Genomic DNA, 27,163 nt, shown 5'->3' with positions numbered 1-27,163 from the left:
TTAGAGACTATGGCTGTGTGAAGCTTTGATCCTTGATTCAATCTGGCAAAGATTCAGCCCAATTCAGTGGTCGAATTTCTGAATCAAATCAGGAGACCCTTTAATCTCTCTGAATTGAATCAGAACTTTAGACACAGCTTTAAATGTTTTTTCTACATACCTCAAGGTACCACGTGGCTCGCTAACGCTGAGACGGTGGGATGGATGGAGCATCCCACAGGAGTGTGGTGGGGTTCCCAGCGTGCTTGGCAGCAGATCTGGAAGTGGACCAGAAGCACTTCTGGTCCACTTCCAAGTCCACTGGGGAGCCCCCCTGCACCCCTCTGGCTCGGCAACTGGTGCCTCCTTGGTCTCAGGGGCACCCAGGGTCCCCCTGAGGGCGATTGCCGAGCCAGGGGGTGCGGGGGGGCCCCCCTGCACGCTTGGCGGCGGGCCCAGATGTGGACCAGAAGTACTTCTGGTTCACATCTAGGTTCACTGCCGAGCACATGGGGGGGCCCCAACTGTGCTCCTGTGGGATGCTCCATCCGCCCCAGCATCACAGTGTTCATGAGCCGTGCCTGGTAACTTGAGGTTCGTAGAAAAAACATTTACAGCCACGTCTATGGCTGAACCGCCGATTCGCCGAATCAGCATGGAATCTTCAGATTCAGATTTGGCCGAATTGAATCGGGGACAATGATCTGAATCAACGAATCGAATCACTGTCCTCGATTCAGGCCAAATCTGAATCAAATACAGCCTGTTTCACACACCCCTGTTAGAGACCTGTGGGATTTTGGTACCCCTCTTACTTTCAAGTGCTTCACTCCGTTAAGCCTTCTGGAAAATCTGAGGTTATTTCTTATCAAAAAACTTCAAGCAAAACACTTTTGTTGTTGTTTTTAAAGGAAAAGCCTTTTCAAAATATTAGAGGAAAACATCAAACAACATACACGTGAGCATATATGCTAGGAAGAGGCATATAGTGGAAGAATTTTTAAATCATGATCATTGTTGCCTCCAATTACACAAATATATCTGAATAAAATCAATTTGTGCTAAAAACAATCTATTGGTGTCAAGAGCACATAGGAAATAGTTGAAGTGGGAATGACTTTAAGGAAGAACATTGTAGAATTTGGCATAAAGAGAAGGCAATCTTGGTTTCCAACAGAAGATAAATCTCTATCAAAGCCAAAGGCAAATTTAAGATTTTCTACAATGTAAAAACTAGACACTTTTTTTAGTAGTGTGACTGACACTCTCCTTTTGGACTAGTTTTAGAAGTATCAGAGGTCAGGAGGGAGATGAAGGAGCTAAGCTGTTTGCTAATGCTTGTTCTGAACCTATCACTTGGCTTGGCTCCCATTACACCATTAGTCTATCACTTTCATGAATGTCACTAAATTATCCCTACTAAAACCGTGATTCAGCAAAGCACTTGAGTCAGTGAAAATCTTCATGTGCTAAAAGCTACTGTGGTGGCGAGATGCCCCCACAGGCTCCTGAAGGGGAGAGGGCAGTCTCCGCAGGCCCCAAACCCCTCAAACAGCCCCCCCGTGGGGGGAACTTACCTCCCGGAGCGCAGCCAGAGCTGGAGCAGGAACCACGGCTGTGGCTGCACAAGCTGGTGTTACGTCAGCTGTTTAAATCAGCTGTTCCCCGGGTGGGTAAAAAGCTGAGCCAACTGTGGTGGCCGTTCCGGCTGCCGCGGAAAGATTTAAAAGCCCCACCGGAACCCGGGGGGCGGAGGAAGCGAAGAAGCATGCTGGCATGGAGCACACCAGATACGCTGAGGCTCCTGTAGCAGGGCAGAGCAACGCAGCCGGCTCAACGCGAGCAAGCAGAGCAGGGGAGGCGTTTGAGCCCCCTGTAGGAGGCTGGGGGGAAAGGAGGCAACTCCACACCCTTCTCCTCCCCAGGGGTCTATTTCTTTTGAGAGAAAAAAAAAACCCAAGAGAGAAGAGGCGCAAGACCAGAAGCACCCTACTCAGAGGTGCTGAAGTAGGTGCCAGACAACACATGTACAGCTTGCCAGACTCCATGGTGGGAAGGCTACTCGTGGTGGGGAGGGGTGGGCAGCTTGACAAGTGCCAACAGAACCCACCTGGACGTGGGGTCCCGTGAGTGAACGGGGTGTAGGGGAGACGGAGCCCCATGGAATATCGCACCCAAACTGTGAGTACTGCCGTCCCACTGAACCCTCCCTTTATATAATAACACCAAGTCGTGGCAGGAGAGTTGAAGGGAGGGGCCCCATGCCAGACGGATAGTGCATCACTCAGGGAACCCTACTTAAGGTACCTTCCGTCACAGCTACGTATACACTTAATCATGTCACTGGATAAAGGCCTACATTTCTAAAAGAAAAATCCAGGAAAGGGCAGAATCACATCCCAAGCTATAATGTTCATATATGTGATGGCAACAATGATCTTCAAAAGGTGGAACCTAAGCAATTACCATTTAGGTACACAGTGCAATGTGGCCGGGTTGTAAATTAGATTACTACTTTAATGTTCCTAAAATGCTTTCATAAAGGTCTTCTGAAGTACTAAAGTTATACTGACACATTTTCATCCATATTACATTTGCTAGTTATTTTACTCATTTTAAAGCTGAACAAATTATGAATTGTAATATTACCCTAACAATCTGTTCTGAAGTTTCAAGAAAAAAAATTAATAAATAGGGCATTTTAAGCTCAATTACTTTCTCAGTAGTCTGATTTGTAATTACTTGGTTGCACAAGGGATTTATACTTACATGCTTTATTATTTTTGGTTCTTCTCCAAAGCTCATGTTATTTCCCAGTGTTACTAAAAATAACTTATTTTTGCTTTTAATAGGGATTTTGATGTTTTGTTTAATTCTGACAACATAATTTGGGTTCCTCAATATATTCTTTCAATATATATTTACACCAGTCACTTGGCAAAGCAGAAGAAAAGTCCTTCACTGTACTGTAGTACTTTAAGCATAATCAAGTTTTTCAAAAAAGTGTAACTTTCCTGAATAAGTTTCATGAACTATACTTTGAAGTTATTACAGAATGTTCATGCCATATAATTTGATTATTCTTAAAAAGTACAAAAACGTATTTCCTACACATAACAAAGAGAGTCTGTGTGTTGGGGGAGTGGGGGGGAGGGAGAAGGCGGAGGAAGGGGGAGGTGCAGTCAACTGGTAGGAAAAGCTTTTTACCTCCCTCAATGGGAGTTAAAAGAAATCCATTACAATTAAGTGTGACATCACTCAAGGTGAAATCACATTTTACTCCTTTTTAATGTGCATAAATTTGGCAACCTACCCATTAATGACATCAAATTCTATAAAATGCCTATTTAGAATCTTCCCATTTGGATATAGAGCACTTGAGTTATAATCACTGCAACATTCTTTAGAAACACTCAACCTTTTAATAAGCAAACATGTCCTAAAAATTACTACATATTTTACAGTGTTTAAAATTCATTTTGAATAAGGGACATAATGCTTTGTTCAAAAAGTGCCCTAGGTTGTCCTACCTGAATAACACAAGATATTTACTAGATAGCATAAGATTCTTGGAATTATACCTTTAAATTTACGGAAAGTAAATAATTCTATCATGAAATGAAAGTCAATTTTAACTAAAATTTTCTTGGAAGCCCTCACTCTTCTTGTATACATTAAAATGCTGCATTTATACTTATATACAGAATAAATAACAGTTATACCAAATAATTCCTTACACTGCTGCTCTATCATTTCAATATAGATTCATCAGTATGAAGAGGTGGTACTTATTCAGCTATTCTGAACCTGTTTCCAGTGAGCTGAAATTAAACAGCTCACTGTTAACAATGATAACAATGATAATTACTGTTTCTTCCTGTTACAACTAATTCTCAGGAAAAGCCACCAAAACAGTTTCTACCCAAAATTAAAATATATTATCCATAGGACAAAATTCTGTTGAAATAACTAATGGATTGATTACCACTCCTATATAAGGAATGTGTTCATTTTACTTTTTCCAACACAGTAATATAATAAATATGAATGATTAAGTAAAATAAATGCCCTGGGAAAGGGCAGGGAACATTTAAAAAAGATTTATAGAGATCATAAAATGTTCTTTTGTAACATTTTCACTTGATCTGAGAGGAAGTATAATTTGTTGTTAAACCACTGGATTGAGATCTGAAAGGGTCAGTTCCTGGCTTGGTCACGAACTCCCTGTTTGACCTTGGGCAAGTCACTTATTCTCTGCATCCATATTTCCTCATCTGTAAACAGTCCTTCCTTTGTCCCATTATTTATTTGGTTGTTTATTTTGGCGGTGATCTATTTATAGCAAGGAGTCTCTTTTATTTTATCTATATACTGTGACCAAATAAACAGGTGTCTGCTGCTGTTGTACCAATAATAAATATAACCAATGTATTCAAGAAATGTGATGTTATTTATTTTACTTCAAAGTAAAGTCAACCTTTCTGTGTTTCATGTCTAAAAATTAAATCAAATTAAATCACACACAACTCCAGCTATATTCACCTAAGAATATTCTCTTTCTTTAATTAGATAAAAACATGTTCTACTGAAAATATACGCAAAATCTTTCAACTAAATTGCTTTCTTACCCTTCACTTAAACCTTCAGGCCAATTAACCTTTAATTTATTATCCAAGTACTGTTGGAGAACTATCTTTGCTAAGAATCTCTTAGGACTAAACTTGTGAAAAGAACTTCATAGAACAGTGAGTTATATTAGTTAATCATTCTAGTTTTGGAAAAACACAGCAATTAAAATCTTTTGTTCAATACCTTCTTTCAAAGCAAATTACATAAAAGGTCAAATCATAGTGCTAAGGTTGAGGAGGGTTTTTCATGAAGGTTCGTTTTGCCTAACAGAAATACCCCTCTGGGGTCACAATGCAGCCACCTCATACCATCCTTTTTCCGCAGCAGTTTCTCAAAAGCTCAGGGGACTAGGGACATGGTATAAAGATAGCTTTGCAGTTTGCATCTATTCCTTTACCAGTATCTAGGGTTACTCTGAAAACCCTGTGCTATAGCCAGAAGACAAATCTTTTTCTGGGTTGTCCCAATGTTGCAGCGACTGAACACTTTGTTCAGCTACTTTTTAAATTGTACTTTTTGGTGATAAGGGAAAACTGGAGATGATTATACCACTGCTGTTTGTTCTGTATCTATTCAGATAAATAGATCAGTCCCTCAAACAGTAACTCTGCCAACTCCTTATGTGCTCTAAATAGACACACTGACAACATTTGCTGTAGCCAGTTTGTTTAGAGAAAAATACTGTGCTACATAATAAGCCATGCTTAACTTCAGTATTAGGATGATAGGAAAGTAGGGCTAGAAGGGACCACCTAAGGTCCACCCCGTTCAAGGCACGATCATCCCTAACTGAACCATTCCAGCCAAGCGTCTGTCTACCCTGATCTTGAAAACCTCCAAGGATAGCAATTACACAATTTCTTTAGGTAGCCTGTTCCAATGACTGACCACCCTCACAGTCAGAAAGTTCCTCCTAATTTTCAACCTAAACTTCCTCTGCTGCACTTTGAAGCCATAGCTTTTAGCTCTGCTCCCTATGGCCACAGACAATAGTCTATCCCCATCCTCTTTGTAATTTCCCTTGCAGTATATGAAGACTTCTATCACATCTCCCCTCAGTCTTCTCTTCTCCAGACTAAACACCCCTAGTTCTTTCAGCCTTCCCTCTTAAGTCTTAATTCCCAGTCTAAGGTTTACTTTTGTGCAAGAGAATAGCTCACATCAAGCTTCATTAGCTATGAAACTTGAATCTACTGGTTACACCTACAAAAACTGTTTCTCTTTTTAATGAATTTATATGGTAGCATTAGGAGAGAGGTAGGCTAAACAGCTGGAGGTTATATTGCAGGCAACTAACAAAAACAAACAAACAAAAAACTGTAACAGTGCAGCTCTGTTCAATAATAATGATATGTATTGCCACAGCACCTAGAGGCCCTAACCTCTCCATGGACTGCTACTTTGACAGGATGGAGAGGAACACTGTCAGGAGTCTTGTACTCCTGGTAGGGTCACCCACAATGGCAAGGTCAAAGGTGAAGTATCAGATGAAGAGCAGTCCAACACAACAGAAACACCTCAACGGTGGAGCAGGTGGATGCAGAAGGCATACTTCTCAATGGCTGTGAAGGCAGATGAAGGCTGCAGTGGAAGAGTAACCCCAGTTATCTTGGATCTCCTTGCCACTGGACACAGGTTTCTCCTCTGCTGAGATCTGTGCGGTTGCTGGTGGCCAACGGCCTCCTCAGATTCTGCTTCAGCTTGCAATTTAAATGGCTCAGAAAGAATGAACGGAAGAGGAAGCAGAGACAGGAAGAGAGGAAAAGACTTGCCTACCCAGCTCAGAGACTGAATCAGGAACAGAACCCTTAAGGTCTTTCAAACTCCCAATTCAGTGCCTTAGCCACTGGGTTAGAAATAATTAACTTTTACTCATCTTTAAAATTAAAATTTTAATATTTGAATTGATTATAGACATGAAACAGCAAGTCCACTCTGCTATTATTTTTGAAAGGGTTACTATAAATGAGCAATGATATTGCAACTAAAATTTCACAGGTAGTTTAAATATGCAAATTTAACTATGCATTAAATTGTTGATTTGTATCAATGAAATTAACTGGACAGGTCCCTATTAATGGCTAGAAATAAAAAAAACCCAGACATTATTTATTGATCCAACTTCCTAGACACTATACATTATTTAGTCTGGGGCGGCCAACCTTTGGAGCATTTCACAAGTGGCATGGGCAACCTGTGTATGAGATGCATGACAGATCAGGGAAGGGACAAGCAACGCAGTGGCAGATAGGAAGAAAGCAGAGAAGCAGATGGGGCAGAGACAGAGCAGGAAGCAGAGCAGTAGATCGGGCAGGGGAAGGTGATCAATCAGACTTGGGGAAGACGAGGAACTAATCTGTGGCATGCCTGCCAAAAAAGTTGGCACCCACTGATCTAGTCAATTTATCAATGTAACCAAACCAAACCAAAGCATTTAAATATGCTTAAAACTTTCACCTATAGCTCTATGAAACATGCCCTCTGTAAACACCTTTTTTGATAGTCTCAGGAATTAAATCAGGGTCTGTTATACAGGCTCATAATGGTTTCCTTCGACCTTATAATCTGTGCATATAAGAGCGGTTGCTAGTTTATGGTTTCTAAATGGAGGTGTAGCAAGTTCTTGATACAGGAATAGTTTATAGACATTTCCTCAGCAGTCCCTCGATACGAGGATGGTAGTCTTCTAATAAATAGGGAAGTCATCAGGAAATATGAGGAGGCCAATCTGAGATCTACACATATGAGTGCAGACATGGTAAATAGTTCCAGAAGGAAGGAGTAGATCCAGGTGATGTTGGGTCACAGCTCTTTCCCTTTGTTTCGCATCCATCCACTTCCACAGTGAGGCAAGGTTCCTTGAAATGATCCATGACTTGTTATACATCACAGTGCCATTGGGGAGTCTCTAACATCTCAGGGTCAGCGCTGTGTGAGCCCCTCCGGGATTCAGCTCCGGGTCTTGCTAGGCTTCAGCAGTCCTTCACTAGTGAAGGTGTGCCAGCCTTAGTGGGAATGCCCACCAAAGGTGACTCCATTCGGGAGTCTCCCTGCACTCCTCAGTCACAGCCCTGAAGCTTTTTTCTTGGCCCCACAAGAGCTCTCCCCATTCCAGCCATCAACCAACTCCCCCCGCATACCTAATGAGGGTATGCAAATTATAGAACACCTTAGTGAGGCACACGACCAACCAGGCCCCTGAGCTGGGTTACATGCGGGCCAGAACGGGGGCATTTGTTCTTCTGTCCTTCCAACTGATATGAAGGACTTTCCAAAGACAACGCTAGTAGTAACGTTGCAAAGCTTTCAGGTGCTTCTGATACATCATCCAAATTTCATGTACAACAAGGTAGGGATGACAACAGTCTGGTAGACAAAACATTTGGTTTGGGTCCTGATATCACAGCTGTTGAGGAAAGTTTGGGAGGTGTCCAAAGGCAGGAATGGCACATTTTATTCAGTGTCGAATATTGTTATCTATGTTTATTTTTGGGAAAGGTGGCTACCTGGTAGGGGAAATCCTCAATGAGAATTTCCCAACATTGGGTAACTATTTAAGGAACATTTATTTTACTGTGAAGATCAAAACAAGCTACTGTGCTACAAAAGAGTGTCTTTAAACTAAGCCCTTAGGAAAGAACAAATCTGAAGGCTGGTCTTCATCTGCCTCCTCAGTCAAGACAGCTATGTCTAAAAGAAAATAAGAAAGCATTTCTATATAGTAAGGCACAGTTTCTTTCACACTTCCAGAGATAAAAGCCAGCCAAACCCATCCTTACATTTTAAGAAGTCTGTGATAGGATTCCTGCAACCCTAGGTCTATGACAGCAAAGCAGTTTGATTTATTTCACTGGTAACTTTTTTTTGATAATCATAACTGATGATCAGCACAGTCTGCTCCTAGTGTAATCCACTCATAGCATTTCCCAAATACTAAATCTGCTAAACAGCAGAATGACTTTCAATGGGAGGATGGATGAAAGTGACTGCCAGATTATATGGGCACAAAATTTTATCTTGAGTTTTGTGGATATGACTTTTCTTAACACTCCCCCTCCCCACTCCTACAGTCAACAATATTCTAGGGGTGCACCGATAATGTTTTTCTTGGCCAATACTGATGTCCAATTATTAATCAGCCATATTGGCTGATACCAATCCGATAGCCGATTTACAGGAATGCAGCCCAGCAGCTTGGAGAGCAGCCTTCTGCCAGTAAGTCTCCAGTCCTCCAGCAGGAAGCGGGGCTGCACCAGGGCTGCACTTAGGGCAGGTGGGGGGGGCAGGGCAGGCAGCGACGGCACTGGGAGGGTTGGCTACAGCCACTCAAAAATTCCCTGTAGTTCTCACTCCCAGCATCACCACCACCTGCCCCAGCCCCGCTTGCCCTGAGTGATGCCCTGGCCCAGACCCCCTACTGGGAAGAGACTGGCACAGCCCCTGGCCCTGAGCTGGTAGTTGTCAGCCTGCCCTTGCCACGTGCACAAATCCAGGGGGACACATGCCCCCCATGCCCTCCTCAGGGGAGTGCACAGTGGCAGGAAGCCGCCCCTCCCACCCCTCCCAAATGAGCCTCCCATGGCTCCACCCTGTTCCCAGGGTCACACTGACCACATTGGCTGGGCAGTGCTTCCCCTGCGCCACTCTTTCCCTCATTGTGGGGGCTCTATCTGTCCCCCCGCCATGCCCCTTCCCTCCCCTAGAGCCCTTCCCCCCCTCCCTCCCCCAGATTTAATGGCAGGAGGCTGCTCTCCAAGCCGCTGGGCTGCATTCCTGGCTGTGTGCATGCTGTGGCTGCGTACATACATATACCATTTATCGGTGACATTATCAGATACACTGGCCAAAAAAGACTTGCCAATAATGTTAATTTTCCTTTTATCAGTGCCAATCTGATATGCCACCAATATATTGGTGCGCTTCTACAATATTCCGTAAGAACTTCAACATTTAAAGAAATTTCTAACATTTAGAACAGGGATAGGGAAAGTTCAGCCTGCGGGCTGGATCCAGTTGGCCAGGGAGTCCATTTCCCAGCTGCCCCTGCCCGCATGGCTTGTGCCAGTCACCATGAAGATTTCAGTCATGTCGGCAGTGTGCGTGGCTGAGCAGCACAGTGGGTTGCTCCAGAGCTGCTGGGAATATGGGGCAGGGGCAGCTTGCTCCAGAGCCAGGGCAGTGCCGCATTCTGTAGCCTGAACGCTCCACTTTTTTGCCAGCTCCTTACAGCAGCGACAGCCTGTCTGGAGCCAGGTCAGAGCCACGATCCCCTGCATAAGGGCCCCTGTCTGGAGCACGTAGGCTACAGATCATGGCTCCAGAGCAAGCTGGCCCCATCCCACATTCCCAGCAGCTCCAGAGCAGCCCCCTGCGCTGCTCTGCCATGTGCACTGCCAATGCAGCTGAGGACTGGCACAAGCCATGCGGCATGGAGACTGGTATAAGCCATGCGGGCAGGGGTGCCTGGGAAATGGAGTCCCCGGCCAAACCAGTGGCCCAGAGGTTCCCCATCCCCGATTTAGAAGTACAGAAAAGGCCTGAAAGTACAAAATCTAAAGGGGAGAAAGCAAGAAAAAGGAGTCCAAATTTTCAAATCTAGCATTTTATAAGCCACTAGTTTGAAAAGACAGTGGGCAATCACTGACATCTGTTCCATAATGCTTGTGACCTGAGGTCCCTTCTTCATTTCCTGTTGACATGTCTTTGGTCTACAGTTCTATTGAAAAGATGCCTTTCAGAAAAATCATTTGTGGTTTACAAGCTAGTCAACTCCTTGTGAATATGCAGGGAAAAGGCACCCCCTCCCACCCACCTTCTATCACTTGCTATGATAATGCACCCATTGAGGGGTGCAACTGAGGGGATGACCTGGTCTTTGAGCATAAGCACATAACTGCAAATTCTGTTCAGTTCTATATGTAAGTTACATTATTCAATGAGATTGTCTGCGTATTTGCAAACAATCTGCATGCAACTTTAAACATCAGCTTAAGAAATCACTTGATTTAGTACTTGTGAAAGATGGTGAATTACTGTGGCAGGACAAGCCACATGTGTGAGCACATGTACACACCTTCACAGATAGCGCATTCTGCCAACACACTTCAAAGCTGACTGGAGGAAGAAGAGACATGAATGGCAGTATGATCTGGGATACAAAGCGTGTTGAGGGTTTGGCCCCCTTTTCAACTCATCCACTATTCCATTCTTTTTCAGATCCCTTGCCCCTGCTGATCTCTTTAGCCCCTTTCTTCTCAGATCCTCCCCTAATAAATGTTGAAGGAAATAAGATGAGAGTCTGACTAAAATGGAGGTCTGGCAGTATTGTCAGGTGGTTTAAATGAGCTGCTGCACTTCTCACTCACAGCCCAGCAGGGCAAGGTGGATTCTGTTGGGCTGCCGTTCGTTGTGAAACTTGACTGCCCTGCCTGTAGCAGCTGTCCACTAGACCCATTCCAGCCCTGTGATTAGGACCAGCTGGAGCATTCCCTCCTCCCCATATCTGGGAATGAGAATGAAAAGAAGCCACTGAATGCTGCTCTCCCTTTCCCCAGGATTTTGAAGTAGAGGTTGGAGGTTCCCTCTTCAAATCAACTGAGGCAGCTGCCCCCTATGCAAGGAGAAGAGACCTCTACATGTAATGGGATGGGAGATCATTTGGAAAGCACGGTTGGGGCAGGGGAATAAACGCTGAGGAAGAGGGATCTGAGAACTGAACCAAGAGACACACCAGAACCAAATTAATGCAGAGGGTGGGAAGGACCAGACCAAGAGCTGAAATTTCAATCATATGTTTTTTTAAATGATGCTGAATATATTTTAAGTCTGTTTAAAGATGCAGCTAAGATGGGTTTCAGTATGCACCAGTATTATACTTGTTAGCAACAGTTACAGTTCCTAGTGCAGACAAAACCATAATACCAGAAGTTATCCTCATCACATCTTGTCCCCAGTGAATTCTTGTACCCTGTGCCATTCCTGAGACACCTGTTTTTGAGCTAGTTCCAGGACTTCTAAAAAACAAAATCAACTAATTATTCATATAAGTTTCTTAAACCTCCTTATGTACATGAAGCCCAGTAAAATTTCCCAAGGTGACCTTTCAATTAGTAGAAACAGTTACATATCCAGATTGATGCTAGTCTGCATAACTGAAAATGGCTCCCATGGGCAATTTTCTGTTTAGGGACTATTATATTACACGGGGGTTCTGTCTTTCAGTGTTCTGGTGTTCGGGGATTTCTCAATTTTTAGAACATCAGAAATAAATCGGAGGTGATATTTAACACTGCATTATTAACTATTTGCATTTCAGTAACACCTAAAGGCTGCATTGTGCTAGGCACTGTACAAACATATAACAACGAGCTAACTCTGGCTCACAGGGATTAAAATAGTCCCAGTCATCAAGGTGGAGGGCACATGTAAGGACACAACACGTTTGACATCTCAGATTATTCCATCCAAGTAAGTACCTAAATGATTTAATGATGAACTGATCATAATGCAAGTTATAAATTAAAATCCTGAATCACAAATCAACACATTGAAAAGAAGTGCAGATAGTAAGAAAACACTGTCAGTATTTCCATTTCTATTTATCTAGCTTAGTTCACATTCTGTGTTTCTCCCACGTGAGTTGATGAGATTACAAATACCTAAAATACTTTAAATGAATGTAAAACCTGTTTCATGCCAAACTTGCAGGAGAAAAAACAGAACCCTATACACAAAAATAGGCAGACTGTCAGAACCACACTTATAATTTACTTTTAAATGTTACTGATTCATAATTTTCAGAGTACATCTCTATTTATTTAAATATCTCACATATTTTAAGTTTTTGATGTAAGTTAAAAAAAATAATTTCAATTGCTTTCAATCGTGCTGTACTGCAGAAGACTGACATGCCAATTCCAACATGTAAAAGGGTTTATGCCTCTTCAGTACTGATAAGGATGATAATGGTTTGTATGGCAGTTGAAGTAGCTACTACACAGACATTAGATGGTAATATCTTTTAGCCATTATTGACCTGGCCTAGATTCAAACTGATGATCACAAAATGAAAGGATTCATATCCCATAACCAAGACTATAAGCTATTCAGTTCTGTTGCAATAAATCTACTGTCTCCAATTTCTTTAAAAAATCCATATATTAAAATAACACAGGTATTTAGCCTTCAATGTTTTACTCATTATTTATAGGCTGTATTTAGACTGTAGATCTAAAAATGATTGCTAACCATGTAGCATTTTTGGAATCATTAGTTTTGTTAATTTAAAAAGAATATGGTTCATTTTCTCAAGAATTTGAGAAAGCAATAGCAACTGTTGACTTAAAATGTCATAAACAAGATTTGTGAGGCAAAATGATAGGAATAAACAAGTTTGTTTTTTTCCCACCCTAGGAAACAACCTAAATCCTCTCAATCATTCTCGCCTTTTGCTCTCATGAGGTCCTCTACAGCGTATGTATTATCTTGATACAGCCCACTGCACGCAAGCATCAGAGGCTGAACATAGACATTACATATTTCTCAGACGATGAGTACATCTTAAATTTTCTCTACACTCTGAAATATTTTTAGATTTTAGTGAGAGAGAGACACCAAAAAGGTATTGAAGCACAGATGTCACAAGAGACTACAGCAGCACTAACACCGACATTCTCCCTTCCCCCTCATAGGCAGTGCTTAGGGAAGCAGCCCTTCCTGTCTGGCATACTGAAATCCAATCATTTATGGCTTCTAGTTTGATTCTAAACCCTGGATTGGTGATCTCAAAAGGATTAAAACTTGACCTTAAGGTTAATGGGTTTGTGTTTTTCCCTGCTCTATGCAATGCAGCAGAAAGGTTTTTGAGCAAATGTATCTGAAAATACTTTAATGGATTTTTTTCTCCTAGAATGAAGATTCACATAGTACTGATGCTACATAGAATGTTTTGAAAGCACAAACTGTAAGCAAGAATAGATTTAAGTTATTAAAATGAAACAATATTATGATCATAAGTCAAAACAAATGCATTAATATGCAAGGATGCTATCCAAGCTCATATCAGGAGCCATTCTTGACTGTTCTCAGTCACTGTTCCCAGAAGACTGGCTTCCATTTGAGATGAAACAATACATGGCCTTTAACCCTCCAGTTTCTAGAACTATGCCAGCAAAACATTTTAAGGGACAAAACAATGATGCTATTTAATAAAGAGCAACAAAATAATGGCTTCAGAAAAACTGGGCCACTGAACAAAACAGACTTTGTTTTTGTTTTAAGAAAAGGGAAAAAAAGACTAAAATATTTTAAAACTATTTGTTGGATTAAAAAAAATTAATCTCTCCAAAAGTATAACTGTAACTATTCTATTTGACAGGTTGCTACTTTAGTATCCTTTCCCCTTTCTGCTGTATGTCACAGGTTTTTTGCTTACACAAGCATGGCATTAGAATTATTCATACTACATTAAGTGGATATAAGTGGATATAAAACATTGTCCCTTACAAAAGCCTACCTACCATTTCTTAACTTTCTGTGCATGTCTCTCTAAGTATCTTGTAGAATGCATTGCTCTGCATACGCATACATGCATTACCCAATTATACTGCACAGAAAACACACACACATGCATGATTAGTAACCTACCAATAGAAGCATGCTCCAGATGTGGAATTTGCAGCATAAATGTGTATAATACGGTCACTTTCTTCTTACAAAAGTGCAGTGATAAAAAATGAACTTCGAAACTCTTACTTTCCCCTACTATAATGTAATATATTGGGATTTATTACTCCCCATAATCAACTGATTAGTAATGCAGGGTACTGCCTGAAGATCTGCAATAGCACCAGGATCCTATTGTGCTAGGCACTGTACAAACATATAGCAAAGGCAATTACTGGCTCAAAATGCTTGAAATCAATCTATTTGTATTTTGATTATTCATCAGAAAAGTAAGCCATGTTGTTTAAAATAAAAGAGACACAGAAACTGACAATTACTTTTTCATGCATCTACCATATATATGAAATTATTGAATATGAAAGTAATTATCTTTTAAAATATTACAAGTTAGTAATAGTTCTTCAAATATTGTACCTCCCAAAGTGTAAAACAGCTATGTCCTATGAATAACTTAAATCAAAGCTCATGCTTCTAGTAACTGAGTATGTTTTAAGGCATGCCACCAGTAAAATTTAAATGAAGTTTGTCCGCAAATACTCAGATGAATACGTATCACTTCGTACTTTCTCCCATATGAACATGTCACACAACACTGAATGTGAGTGTTAAAATAAATTCATTATGGATCAAGTATCTTTTTATTTTCCACTCATTTTCACTGCATTAATGAGCATTATGTGCTATATACAAAAACTTAGGCATTAAACACAGTTAAATTAATGGTAGAGACTATTTTACAGATATTTCATGTATGATGCTATTTGTTCTATAATTTTGTTCACAAAAGGGTTTCTTTCTTATACCTTAACCAATTTTTCATTAAGAGAGTCCCTCCATCCATACAGGCAAACAGATAAGGACATAATATAGGTGCATAATTCACATTTTAAAAGCCAAGCGGGCATTATGCTCTGCACTGCTCATCAGATCTAGGATAACTATAGCATAAACAGGGCTATCTTATTTAGAAAGAAAAGAACATGATTCTAATAGCACCATAGGAGTCAAACATAGGCAACCTGCTGCGCTGTTAAAGGCAGGCCTTTCTCTTCCAAAAGGATGCCTACATTGTAACAGAGCTTTAATTCTTACCTGATACGAACAGTTTTCCTGGTGTACCATCTCAGTGCATCATACAGAGCAGACACCAAGTCAGGAATGTTTACAGAAGCTGCACAGTTAAAATTTACAGCATCTGAAGGAGAAAAGAACGCCCTTGTAAGGCGAGAGGCTTCCCGCAGATTAAAATGGATGCTGTTTCTGCTGTTTCAACCTGCGCAATGGCACTGCCTTTGCTAGTGAGAAGCGTAGCAGAGCTGTTCTCCTCAGGGAACCAGCAATGAGGTTTAATAACATGTAGCTGAGACTGTGATGGGGGAGGGGGTTCACTCATCACTAGCACAATCAGCCAATTATATTTTAGACACAAAGAAAAGGATCAGTCTGAGGCTGGTGTGACCTTCTGGTGCTTCATGAAGGCAGTTAACTGATGTGGAAACGTTCTAGCTCTCATTAAAAGGGAAAAAGGCAAGAAAAAAACACCCCAAAAAACAAATCAATGTTTCTCTTGAACATTTTTGACCTCTGGCACCACCAGTATCACTCCCTACAGCCATTCTTCGATTAGTGCACGTAAAAGATGACTTGAAATATATTTTACTCCTGTTTTAATACAGTTTGAATACAGCTTTAAAAAGCCAATCATAACGTTGTAGTACAGGAATAAAAAACAGCTGCCTTGGCACTTTAAAAAGGGGGCATCTATTTTAATCAGCGGAGAATATTTCACTTTGAACAAGTGTTACAGCTGAAGAAACCCAAACTTGTATTAACATTTCATCCAAAAGAGACTTGAGCTATGTACTTTCTTTTACCAAAACTTATTTAAGATATTGAATGATTAAATCAGAACTAGAAATGCATAATAAATATAACCTATAAACATTTTTACCTTGTTTTGGAGGAACGTTTTCTTTAACAAAATACTTCATCTTATATTTCCTGCTGATCATTACTCTAAAATGCCATGTTGTTAGATTTTAAGGTGTAATGTCTATTTTGGTCTGGAGTTTTGAACACAAATGTCTGATTTATGAAACAGTAAATGCCACCCATGGATTCAAATGAGACAAACATCTGCATTCTCTGCCAGAGTCCAAAACCAAAACATTACAATTGGGTATCCTATAATTTCCATAACTAAATTTAACTGATTGCAAGAAACATGAAGACAAAAGGAAATTGGGAAAAAACCCTTAATATTAGGGGTGCACTGATAGCGAATTTTGCAGCCAATACTGATAGCTGATTTTTAAGGAGACATATCAGCTAATTTCCGATACTAGCCCGGCAGCTTGGAGAACTGCCTCTAGCCGGTAAGTCTGGTGTGGTGGGAGCCGGGAGGGAAGGGGCATAGGAAGACAGATCAAGGTCCCCACGGGGAGGTAGGCATGGGGCTGGGGCTGCCCAGCTGGAGTAGGGCGGGACAGAGTGGCAGCTCATCTGGGGGATGCAAAGGTGGGGGAGTGAGGGGTGGCTCCTGCTGCTGTGCACCACTCATCCAGGAGCTGCTGGTCTGGCAGCTCATCTGACACTTGCCTGCTCATCCAGCAACTCCCGCCGCTTGTCTGGGGGGGGGGGGGGGGCAACATGCCCCCAGATCAGTGCGGGTGGAGTGGGGGCCAGGGTTGTGCCAAGCTCTTCCCAGCAGGGCAAGGTTGTGCTGGGAGGGGACTACGGCAGAGGGGAGGGGGAGGGAGGACTGCAGCCACAAATTTGCTGTAGCCCCTTCCCACCATAGCCTGTTCCATTGGGAAGAGCTTGGCATAGCCCCAGCCCACCCCGCACAGATCCAGGGCCACATGCCCCACCATCCTCCCGGACAAGCGGCGGGAGCCACCGGATGAGCAGATAAGCGCCAGACCAGTGGCTTCTGAAGGAGCAGTGTGCAGCGGCAGGAGCTGCTCGCCCCCCCGAAAAGCTGCTGCACTGTCCCGTGCCCACCCTGTCCCGGCTGGGCAGTCCTTGTCCCAGCCCCTGCCTCAGCCTCACTCCTCCCTTCCTGCAGAGGCCTTGATTTGCCCCCCAAATGCCCATTCCCACCCCCTCCCATTCCACCACACCAGACTTACCAGCTGGAGGCAGCTCTCCATGCTGTGGGGCTGTGCTTCTCGCCACCTGTGCTGTGCTGCAGCTGCGCCCATGCACCTGCCATTTACTGGCCAAATTATTGGCCTGATATGGCCGATTTCTGATATATTAAATTTTCTTTGTATCGGTGCCAATCCAATAATCGGACCAATGTATCACTGCACCTCTACTTAATATGCAGCCACGCAGCCTGCAGAACATTTGGAGGAACAATGGCTCAGTATCTTAGAACTGCACTAGGTTTCTGCTGTTTTAATAGTCTGTTACCAGAGGCATGAAATTCCTTAGAGCATGGACAAACATCCCAGAAGAGTGACAGTTATATAACCAAGAGAAACTAATTTGCACCATTTTTGGTAATATATTTTACCTCAACTAATATCTTGAGGACATACAGTGTTGATTGCTATTAGTGCAGGGGAAGCTGTAATTCTTGACGTGTAAAAAAAAGTGAATAATAGCAAACACTATATTCCACTGAATAATAGGACTACAAATGACAGTAGTGAAAGGAGAAATACATGGTTACTTTGTAATTTCTTTGGACCTACAATCTAGGTGTTTTGTTCTTTTTAAGCAAGTAGATCATGGATTTTAGTTGCTTCCATTACAGGGCTCCTTGTTTTCCATTTAGATCAATGGAAAATATTAGGAAGCGATCAGTAACATGCCATGTGGGTATTTATCTATACAACACTCCGGGCCAGACTGTGCCTGGATCCTGTGCAGATGACAGACTTAAAAGCAGTCCCTTCATCTTATGTTCAGCTCCTGTTGTCTCCTGACAGCAAGAGGATCACATGCCATTCAAAAAAAAGGAGGGGGAAGGGAGGAGAGGGATGAAGATATTCAGCTATCAAAAGAAGAGCACTCTGCTACAGAGGGGGAAACACACTGGCTGCAGTCTCCCCACCCCTCTACCCATATGCCGGAGAAGTCTAAGGTTAGGTACAGACATTCAAAAAGCCCAAGATAGAATTGATCCAAGTTACACAGTTTTCTGAAAGCAGCATAGTTTAGATCTGTAGCAAACAGAACACACATTCGCCCAGGGAGGGCGCAACTCTTAGACTGGGTTTTGCCACTTTTAAACCAGTCTGTATGTGCTAAACTTCTGTTCTGTTATGGATATAGACTGGTTTCCAATCACTTATACTGGTAAAAGTGTAATGTCTGTACCTGACCTAAGAGACTGGGATCACTTGGAGGCCCCTTCCAGAGCTCCCCCTGGGATGATGGGACTGTACCAAGCTGGCCTGTGCCTATCATGTGTAACCTAGACCTTTGTCAACAACAGGGATCCTGCTTTTATCTGTTTAAAAATCACAAATTGTCTGATTTAAACCCTCCCCCTACACAAATTCTTATTAAAACCCCTAAAATCTGTGATTAAAATGAAATGCCACTATATATATATATATATATATATATATATATATATAGTTTTAAAGCAATTTGGAAGCCTACTAGTGCTCAAGCACTATAATAAAATAAATTCTAAGTACCTATACATTTTGGTATTTGATTTGGGGGTTTTTTATCATGGACAACCCAGATTTCCCCCTGCCTGCTTTGCTCACCAGGATACATGTCCAGGCCCCTCACTCCCAAGCCACAGCCCTCAGCCCTGCCAGTGCCCCACACTCCTTACCCACAGCCCCCCCACTCCCCAGCAAGAGGGGGCCCCAACTGCTAGGGCTACAGGGCTTGAGCCTAGGGACCTGGGTCCACAGCCCCCTTCAGCAGCACTCAAGCCCTGGCTGTCGCCTGTGGGAGGCAGCAGCTGCCCATGCAGAGCAGTGCGTGGGGCCTGGCTCCCTCTCCCCCACAGGCAGCATGGCCAGAGTGGAGCGAATGGGGGTATAAGGGCAGGTGTGGGCTGTGGACTCAGGCTCCCTGCCTTGCTGCCTTTCCCCTGGGGCCTCCGTGACCCAGTGGGTAGGGCCTGGTGCGGCAGGGTAGAGTGGGGGCAGGTGGGGAAGTTCGTTGCCACTGCTGGGATCTTGGCGAGGTGCACCCTGCCTACCTGGCAGCTGTGAGGGGCACAGCTGCATACCACCACCCCATTGTTGCCAGTTAAAAGGGAAAAATCTTTGGGTTTTTTTTCCATTTTCCCATGGGGAATGGAAAACCTGGATCCCTGGTCAACAGAAACTTTCAAAATCTGTCATTTTTTGCATCAGGACACTAGATAGCTGCTGGCCTTGTCAAATGCCAGCACCTGGGATTTTCCACTTCATATCATACATATACTAGTCCAGGCTCCTGTTACCCCAAGTAATGAAGCACCCCATGAACCATATTTGTGTATAACCAATGGAGAACATGCTGACTTGAAGAAAAGCATTCTGAACAAGAAGAGCTTGTTGCCTGAATCCTTCTAGACTAGATGATTAGTAAAACATGGGAAAAAAAGTTAAATTTCTCAATTTTTTTTTCATTTTTGCACAATATTTTGAGTTAAGAAAATGACACAAAATACAACCTTGCAATAAAAAGAAACAAAATGCTTCTCCTTCCACAATTTTATATTTCTATTAATTTGACAATGCCAGTTTTAGTACTAGCAGATATTATTCATCCCTTCCTTTTTATTGGCAGCATTTCATAGCCAGAGAAGGTAGAGGTCACAAATATAAGTGTCTATGGGAAAATGGAAATCCTGAGTTCTCTTACAATGTTGTCTCAAGAGGAAAAATACTATCCCCCCCACACTAGATTCCTCTCTCAGAAATGGCCTTGCCCAGGAATCTCTCCACCCCCTTTTTCTCAGCGTTTTACTTTACAAATATGTACAAAGAGCAAGGGGAAATGTAGGCGGATGGAGATTCAGAGTTCTCACATAAGTGGGAGAGCAACGAGCTGAAGGGAAAAAAATCCACAAAATAAATCATATTCTCATTTTTTTTCTTTCAGCTACAGTATGTTAGCAGAAAAATTGGTCTGTGGTAGTCATCCCCTCAGTCCCCACAACCACTGAAGCAATACTTTACCTCTGCCATTTTGACAATATAAAGAGCCTCAGAAAAAAAATAAGGCTTTCCTCCATACCTCTGGAACCATTGCCTAGGATAGAAATGTTACATGGCTGCAGTTTGTATGGCTTGTGGGAGGAGAAAACCCCCAAAGGATGTTCTCAGGACTTGGAACTGAGCATAAAAAAGAGCTTTACTTTACCTTGAAAAGGAAGATTTCAGCAACCTGACTGCATACTGCACAGGCACTTGGCAAGGAAGAAAAGGCCTTACAAAGCTTTAGCAAAAACAAATGGGGAAGGCTGGTTGTTAGTATGGATGGAGAAAGAGAGGTATTCTTCAATGCATATCAACCTTTCCTTCCCCTCCTTGGCAAAGCTCAAAAATGCAAAACAGATGCCCAATAATGGCCAAACAATGGCTTCTCCAGGGGACTGATGTTTACTCAGGTGGAGAAGCTTTGGCTACGATCTATGTACCTGGGGCCTTGCTGTTCAACAAATCCTATGACATATTATCAAAGATGTTATCATAATCATCCAAATCTAAGATGCCCCTGACTTTAAGATGATCCTCCAATAATTAGACTCTATAAAAATTTACAGAATTGTTATACATTTTCCATTCATACACATTAATTATTGAAGGGTCATCTTAAATTCTCCCTGCCACTTCTGCAGTGGAGAAAGCAGTGGTGTGGGCCATGCAGTAGGGAAGAGGTTAAGTTGGGGAGGCAGTAAAGGGGCAGGCAATGGGGAAAGTGGTAGGGGGCAGGTGGTGGTAGGGAGCAGGTAGAGTGGAGAGCAGTGGGAAGCAGGCAGTAGGGAGCCAGGTGGTGGCGGTAGCAGTGGGGAGCATGTGAAGGGGGTGAACTAGCTTGTCCCCTGGTGCCTGCCACTTCCACCACCTGCCCCCCTGTAGCTTGTCCCCCTCTGCCACCATGGTTCCCCTAACCCCCACTTCGCCCCCTGTAGCCTCTGTCCCCCAACTCCTCCAGCTCTGAGGCCTGGCTGGAGCTGCTACCGCCGAGGCTGGGGCTGTGCTCCAGTCCCCAGCTTGAGGCAGAGACAGAACCTGCTGGAGCAAGGGTAAGGGGGGGTTTGAGGCTGCAGGGGGAAGAGGAGGCTCAGGGTCGGGCTGGGACTGCAGTGGCTGCCTGCCTTCCTCTCCCCTGCTGCCTCCTACTCGATTCCAAGACAAGGGGCTTCCTCCCCCCCAGTGTTAAATATGGAAGAAACCTCTTGTCTTGGAATCAAGTAAATATGGTAATTGCCATGAGTGGGATAAGCAGACTAAGGTGACTTGCAGATTCCAGCTTTGAAGAAGTTGTGAACACAGTCCTGTTAACAAGCTATGGCACAGGTGAGAAGAAGGGAATGATCCCTCTGAATATAAAAGGCAGCTCTTTGGAAGAAGAGCTGGGAAACCCAGGAGGGTGAATATCAGCCAAGGCTCCTTTTTTTGGAATCTGATTTTTCATTTCACAAATTGCTTTTTAAAATTTTAACCTTTTATTCTCTCCCACAGAATGCTTTAAAAACTAAAAGTCTTTTCTGTTCTGAAGAAACAGCCACTACTTGGGGCATAATGACTGCATCAGAAAAAAAAGACAGAGAAGGCTTTAGAATTTAAAGCTCTTTGTTCCTTGCTTCATTTTAATCTACCAGATGAGCAAAAACTGCCATTCAAATCGCAAGCATTTCCCAACATTAAAACAGATTACCATACTTCCCAATCTACTACGTGGATTTTGTACTTAATTTGAAAAAGGAATTTGCTAAATGCTGAAAGCAGCTTCCTAGGTTACATAATCTCCTGGTGACATTTATCATGTGTCTTAAGAAGAACTCATGAAATTATCCCACTTCACACATTACCAGCCTATCTATAGTTGAAGTGATTCACGGCTGTTTCCCACGGCAGATTTTTGACAAGCATGAATTTTGTTGAACACAACTTTGATGTAGCAAGGTGCAAACAAACTAAAAAACCCTACTCTAACAGCTTACTCATTTTATAGGAATTTGTATTTAACTAGTATAGGTATTTGTGAAAGAAAATTATTTTCTTTCAAAAAGGCTATTTTTTGTTATGCCAACAAGTCTGCTTGGCAAAAAGTTTTTACTCCTGCAATGAATCCTGTACAGACACAACCTGAAAGTCAGTAGAGACCAAAGGCTCTGCCAGGGCAGAGCTCACTGAAGGCTTAGATTCCACAGTAACAAAAAAACAAGAATCCCTTCAATCAATTACAGAAACGTTTAAACTGAAAATGAAGATCAATGCAGAGTCATGTGCACTGGGTTAAAAATGAGGGGGATAACCTCATTTCTACCTGTTTGGTTCTTTTCGTTATCAATTTGTGATTACCTACCCAGATGGCAAGTCAGACAGGTAGGTAAGGAATCCGGGTTTTCTGTTTACCGTGGAAAAACATGCATTTTCTCCTTTAAAGGAGAAAAACATAGGAAACAGCATTCCAGCCTGCAAGGGGCTGCTTGGGGCTGTGGGGAGCGGGAGGTGGGCAATCAGAGGCACATGGCTAGCAATACAGCCAAGCAATGTGGTGGAGAGCAGCTCCCTGCAGGTAAGTCTGGGGGTGGCATGGGGGGAGTCAGTGTGGGGGGGAGGTCGGGGGGGCCAGGGGCACAGGCAATGCATGAGTCACAGTGGGAGGCACAACTTGTGGAGAGACTGAGGAGGCGGATGCTTATGTGGTGCCCAGAGCAGGAGGGAATGTGTGGCCACAGAGCCCAGTTGGGGAGTGGGATGGAGCCACAGGCAGGTTCTCCCATTGTGGGGTGGGGGAGGGCTCCTGCCACTGTGCGTATTCATGGCAAGGAATTGAGCCCAGAGGCAACATATCGTAGGGAAATGGGGGGGGTGCGTAGGGAGTTTTGGGTGGCTGGTGAACTGCTGCACCAGAGGCGGGTGGCAAGTGGGTGCTGACCCAGCCTGCGACAGCTCATCAAAGCTCCCTATGTGGTCCTCAGGCCCAAATAATTGCCCACCCCTGATGATCTGACATAACTACACACAGGACTGCTATACTGACTGTTTCAGGAAGAAAGCTAACAGTGAAGGACGTGTGTAGACAAAATGGGGGACCTAAATTAAAGCAGTGGGTTTTAAAAAACATTGTTTCAATGTAGGGCTGATTAAACCTCCGTGTTGCACACACACCCCGCTGACTTACCTGCCTCTCCAGTGGGGAGGGGAGGGCAAGCTGCTGGCAGGCGGAGCAGTCCCTGGGCTGCAGGATGGGTTGGTGCTTCCTTCTATGGCAGCTGCGCCCCCCCCCCCGGTGGCACTCCCCCGCAGGAACCTGGATTAAGTGGTCCTGGGGGAAGCACTGGGCCCCCGCACAGCTCAGGCAGACAAGCTCTGGGGGGGGAGATCAGGCTCACTGCTTTTCTTGGGTGGAGCTGCTTTCCTAGGCTGCTGTAAGGTTGCCTGCAGACCTTCCTGTAGCACCATGAAGCTGCATGGAGGCCGGTGCTTTGCTCTGTGGCTGTAGGAGCAGCAAATTAAAACTCCTTGAAGTAATTTTTGTTTGTTGCACCCCAAGTTATTTTAGGTGCATTATGCCGCTGAATTTCCTACAGCGCCTGGAATTAATGTGCAATAGGCCACTGAGGTGTGCAAATACAAATACCATTAAAGCGGTGCAAAAGCATTTATCTCGCTTTAAAGTGCCGTGCACACATGCCTTGTTTCATTTATGCACGGCCGAAATTCTCAACAAAAGCTAAGACCACAACAATCTCTCTGCCATAGAGAGAGAAGCCATACAGTCCCCAAGATTGAAAAACAAAATAGTAATCAAATCAGCTGGCAAAGGTAGATCTACAGTCATCCTCAACTGTCAAGAGTACATCAATAAAGCCAACAGACAACTCTCTAACACCAAAGAACTTGGAGAGGACTCCATGTGAACATTCACTATAAAACTAGAAAATACAGAATCCTTCCCATACCAGATTCAGGAAAAAAACTACTTCCACTTATTCTCTACTCTCAAAGATTCACAAACAAAATAACCCTGGCAGACCCATCATATCCCACTGTGGCGCCCTCACTAAAGAGCTATCAAGATTCATAAAAACTAACATGAAACTACTCATCACTCAAAGAGCAAGTTTTCTACAAGACACCATAGACTTCCTCAACAAAACACAGAACATGGATCGCTTCCCATGGATGCCAGTCCTGGAATCATGGATCTCACCAGCCTGTACACTAACATCCCACACCGTGCCGGCATAGCTGCCTGCTGGAAATATCAGTGAGAACATGGAGTGCACTCAGATTTGCAATAACATGTTGCAGAAATCGTTCACTTTTAACCACAACACCTTAATTTTCAACAATTAACACTTCCTCCAAACCATGGGCAAAGCTCTGGGCACAAAGATGGCTCTTCAATAAGCCAACCTCTTCATATGCCACCTAGAGGAGGAATTTTTAGAAAACTGCATTCTACCTGCGTTACACACATGATCTTTTCATCATTTGGACTGAACACCTGGACTCATTAATTGACTTCCACACAGGTTTAACAATCATCAAACCATTACAGTTTACACTTGACAAAGATCAGACCTTGAGAGAAATATTCCCAGCTCCCCTGCTTCTGACTTTCAAACAACCCACTGACCTTGCCCAAGTCATCATTAGAAGCAAACTTTCAACAGACATCAAATGAGACACTTTGCAATAAATGCTTAAACTGTCAATTCATCTCCACTGCTACTACAGGGAGTTGACAGACATGCAACTCCCTGCTCTAACTAATAGCACTTTACAGGAAGCGCCATGAGTTAAAGCGACTCCCCCCCACCCCAACCCAACGGACATTTGCTGTTGGGTGGGTATGGAGTGGGGGCAAAGCTGAGTTCCACTTTGGAGCTGATCCAGTGGAGGAACTGCCTGGTTGCAGTCTCTTCCCCCTAGGTCAGCCCCCTCTCCCAGCTCCAGTGCTGTTTGTGGGAAGGGACAGGGGATGGGGGGAGGAAGCTGTGGGCTGGGGTTTGCACAGGAGGGGGGGGCACGTGGGGACTCCAATCCATCTTCTCGCCCCCCTCCCCCTCCAGCTCTGGCTGGGCAAACCCCAGCCCTCAGCTCCTTCTCTCTTCCCCCCTGCAGACAGTACTGGGGGCAGGGTTGGGCTGCATCACCCCATTCCCGATCACGTGCAGGGACTAACAGAAGTTACCCAAGGCACTCTGATTTGGAGTGCCTTCATCTCATCCCTCATTAGAAGAGGGTTAATTTGTTGTGAGATCGGCCACTTATAAAGTGCTCTGCAACTGTGCATGCATGTCACAACATGGCTGTCGAGCATTTTTAGGGGGTTGATTGAGCAAAAGATGTCAGTTCTGTCAGCATCTACAGCCAACACTCCTCACACCAAACCCATCAGAATTCATGGAGCCTGCACATGCTTTTCCTAAAGCGTGATGTACCAATGCATCAAATGCACTCACGGCAACTACGTGGGTGAAACTAAACAGAAATTATGCACTAGAATGAACTCTCACAGAAAAAAATGTAAAGGGCAGAGACATACACCATTAGAAGCACATTTCTCACAGAACAACCATTCCTCCTCTGACCTCAGTATTCTTGTGTTCAAGGAAAATTTACCTAACACCTTTAGAAGGTGAACTTGGGAACAAACATCCATAAAATGGATGAACACTAGGAACCAAGGACTTAATATTCATATTGGTTTTATGGGACATTATAATCTACCTGATTCCTGAATAGTTCCCACACTTGAAAGGTGATAGTGACCCCTTCTCCCTTTTGAGAGGACCTTGATCTCCCAGTAGTCAGCTTCTTTCCTTCTGCTAATTGTTTGTCTGCTTTTCTCTTCCCCGTCCATTTCACAGGTCTACTATTTTTTCACTATCGCTATGCTTGCTTTTTTCCCCTCAGACCTGAAGAAAAATGTCTTACCTTTGAAAGTTTCTCCAACTGTATTCCATTTTTGTAGTGAATCCAATTAAAGGCATCATCCAAAGCAATCCTTGCCTCTTGCATGATTCCTGGAGCATTCCGGCTACAAAATGATTCTAACTAGGGGTGCACCGACAGAGATTTTTGGGGCTGATACCAATAGCCGATTTTTAAGGAGGCGTATAGGCCGATACCAATCCAATTACCAATACACAGCTCTTCAGCTTGAAGAGCTGAATTCAGCTGGTAAGTTTGGTGTGGTGGAAGGGGAGGAAAGGGGTGTTGGGGGGGCAGATCAAGGCCCCTGTGGTGAAGGAGGGAATGGGGCTGGGGCAAGTGCTGTCCAGCCGGGGCGGGGAGGGGCATGGGACAGAGCTGAAAGTGACTCATCCAGGAGGGGGCGGAGGCATATGCCCCCCCAGATCTGTGGGCCACGCAGTGAGCTGCAGGTACGGGCTGGGGCGGGCACAGGATGGAGGCTCATCTGGTGCTCATCTGGTGGTTCCCGCTGCTACTCCCGCCACTTGTCCGGGAGGGCATGGGGGGGGGCATGGTGTGCCCCCAGATCTGCCTGCCAGGGAAAAGCCCGGCCCCAGCCTGCCCCATGCAGATCTGGGGGCACATGCCCCTCCCCCCCGTGCCCTCCCAGACGAGTGGTGGGAGCAGCGGTGGGAGCCACCAGATGAGCACCGGGCGAGCCACACGCAGCAGCACAAGCTGCCCCCACTTTCCTTCCCAGACCCCGTCAATGAGCTGTGCCTCCATCCTGAACCCACCCCGGCCTC

The 27,163-nt window shown here is 43.8% G+C and overlaps 1 protein-coding gene across 7 annotated transcripts in view; it reads right to left on the bottom strand.

Moving 5' to 3' along the window:
* The window catches only part of SCHIP1 (schwannomin interacting protein 1), a 551,143-nt gene that overhangs the window by 42,949 nt on the left and 481,031 nt on the right, over nucleotides 1-27,163 (bottom strand). The window contains exon 1 of one of the 7 annotated variants that reach the window (XM_059731084.1): nucleotides 15,385-15,623. The exons of the other annotated variants lie outside the window; for them this stretch is intronic. Coding sequence (XP_059587067.1) covers nucleotides 15,385-15,414 — 30 coding nt within the window. The 5' untranslated portion in view covers nucleotides 15,415-15,623. Of the gene's footprint in view, nucleotides 1-15,384; nucleotides 15,624-27,163 lie in introns of those variants that run through there. 7 annotated transcript variants of the gene reach the window in all.

The sequence above is a fragment of the Alligator mississippiensis genome, chromosome 7 (genome assembly GCF_030867095.1).
Source record: "Alligator mississippiensis isolate rAllMis1 chromosome 7, rAllMis1, whole genome shotgun sequence".
Lineage (NCBI taxonomy): Eukaryota > Metazoa > Chordata > Crocodylia > Alligatoridae > Alligator > Alligator mississippiensis.
The sequence above is the reverse complement of the archived record's forward strand: the minus strand, read 5'-3'. Positions and strand labels throughout refer to the sequence as shown.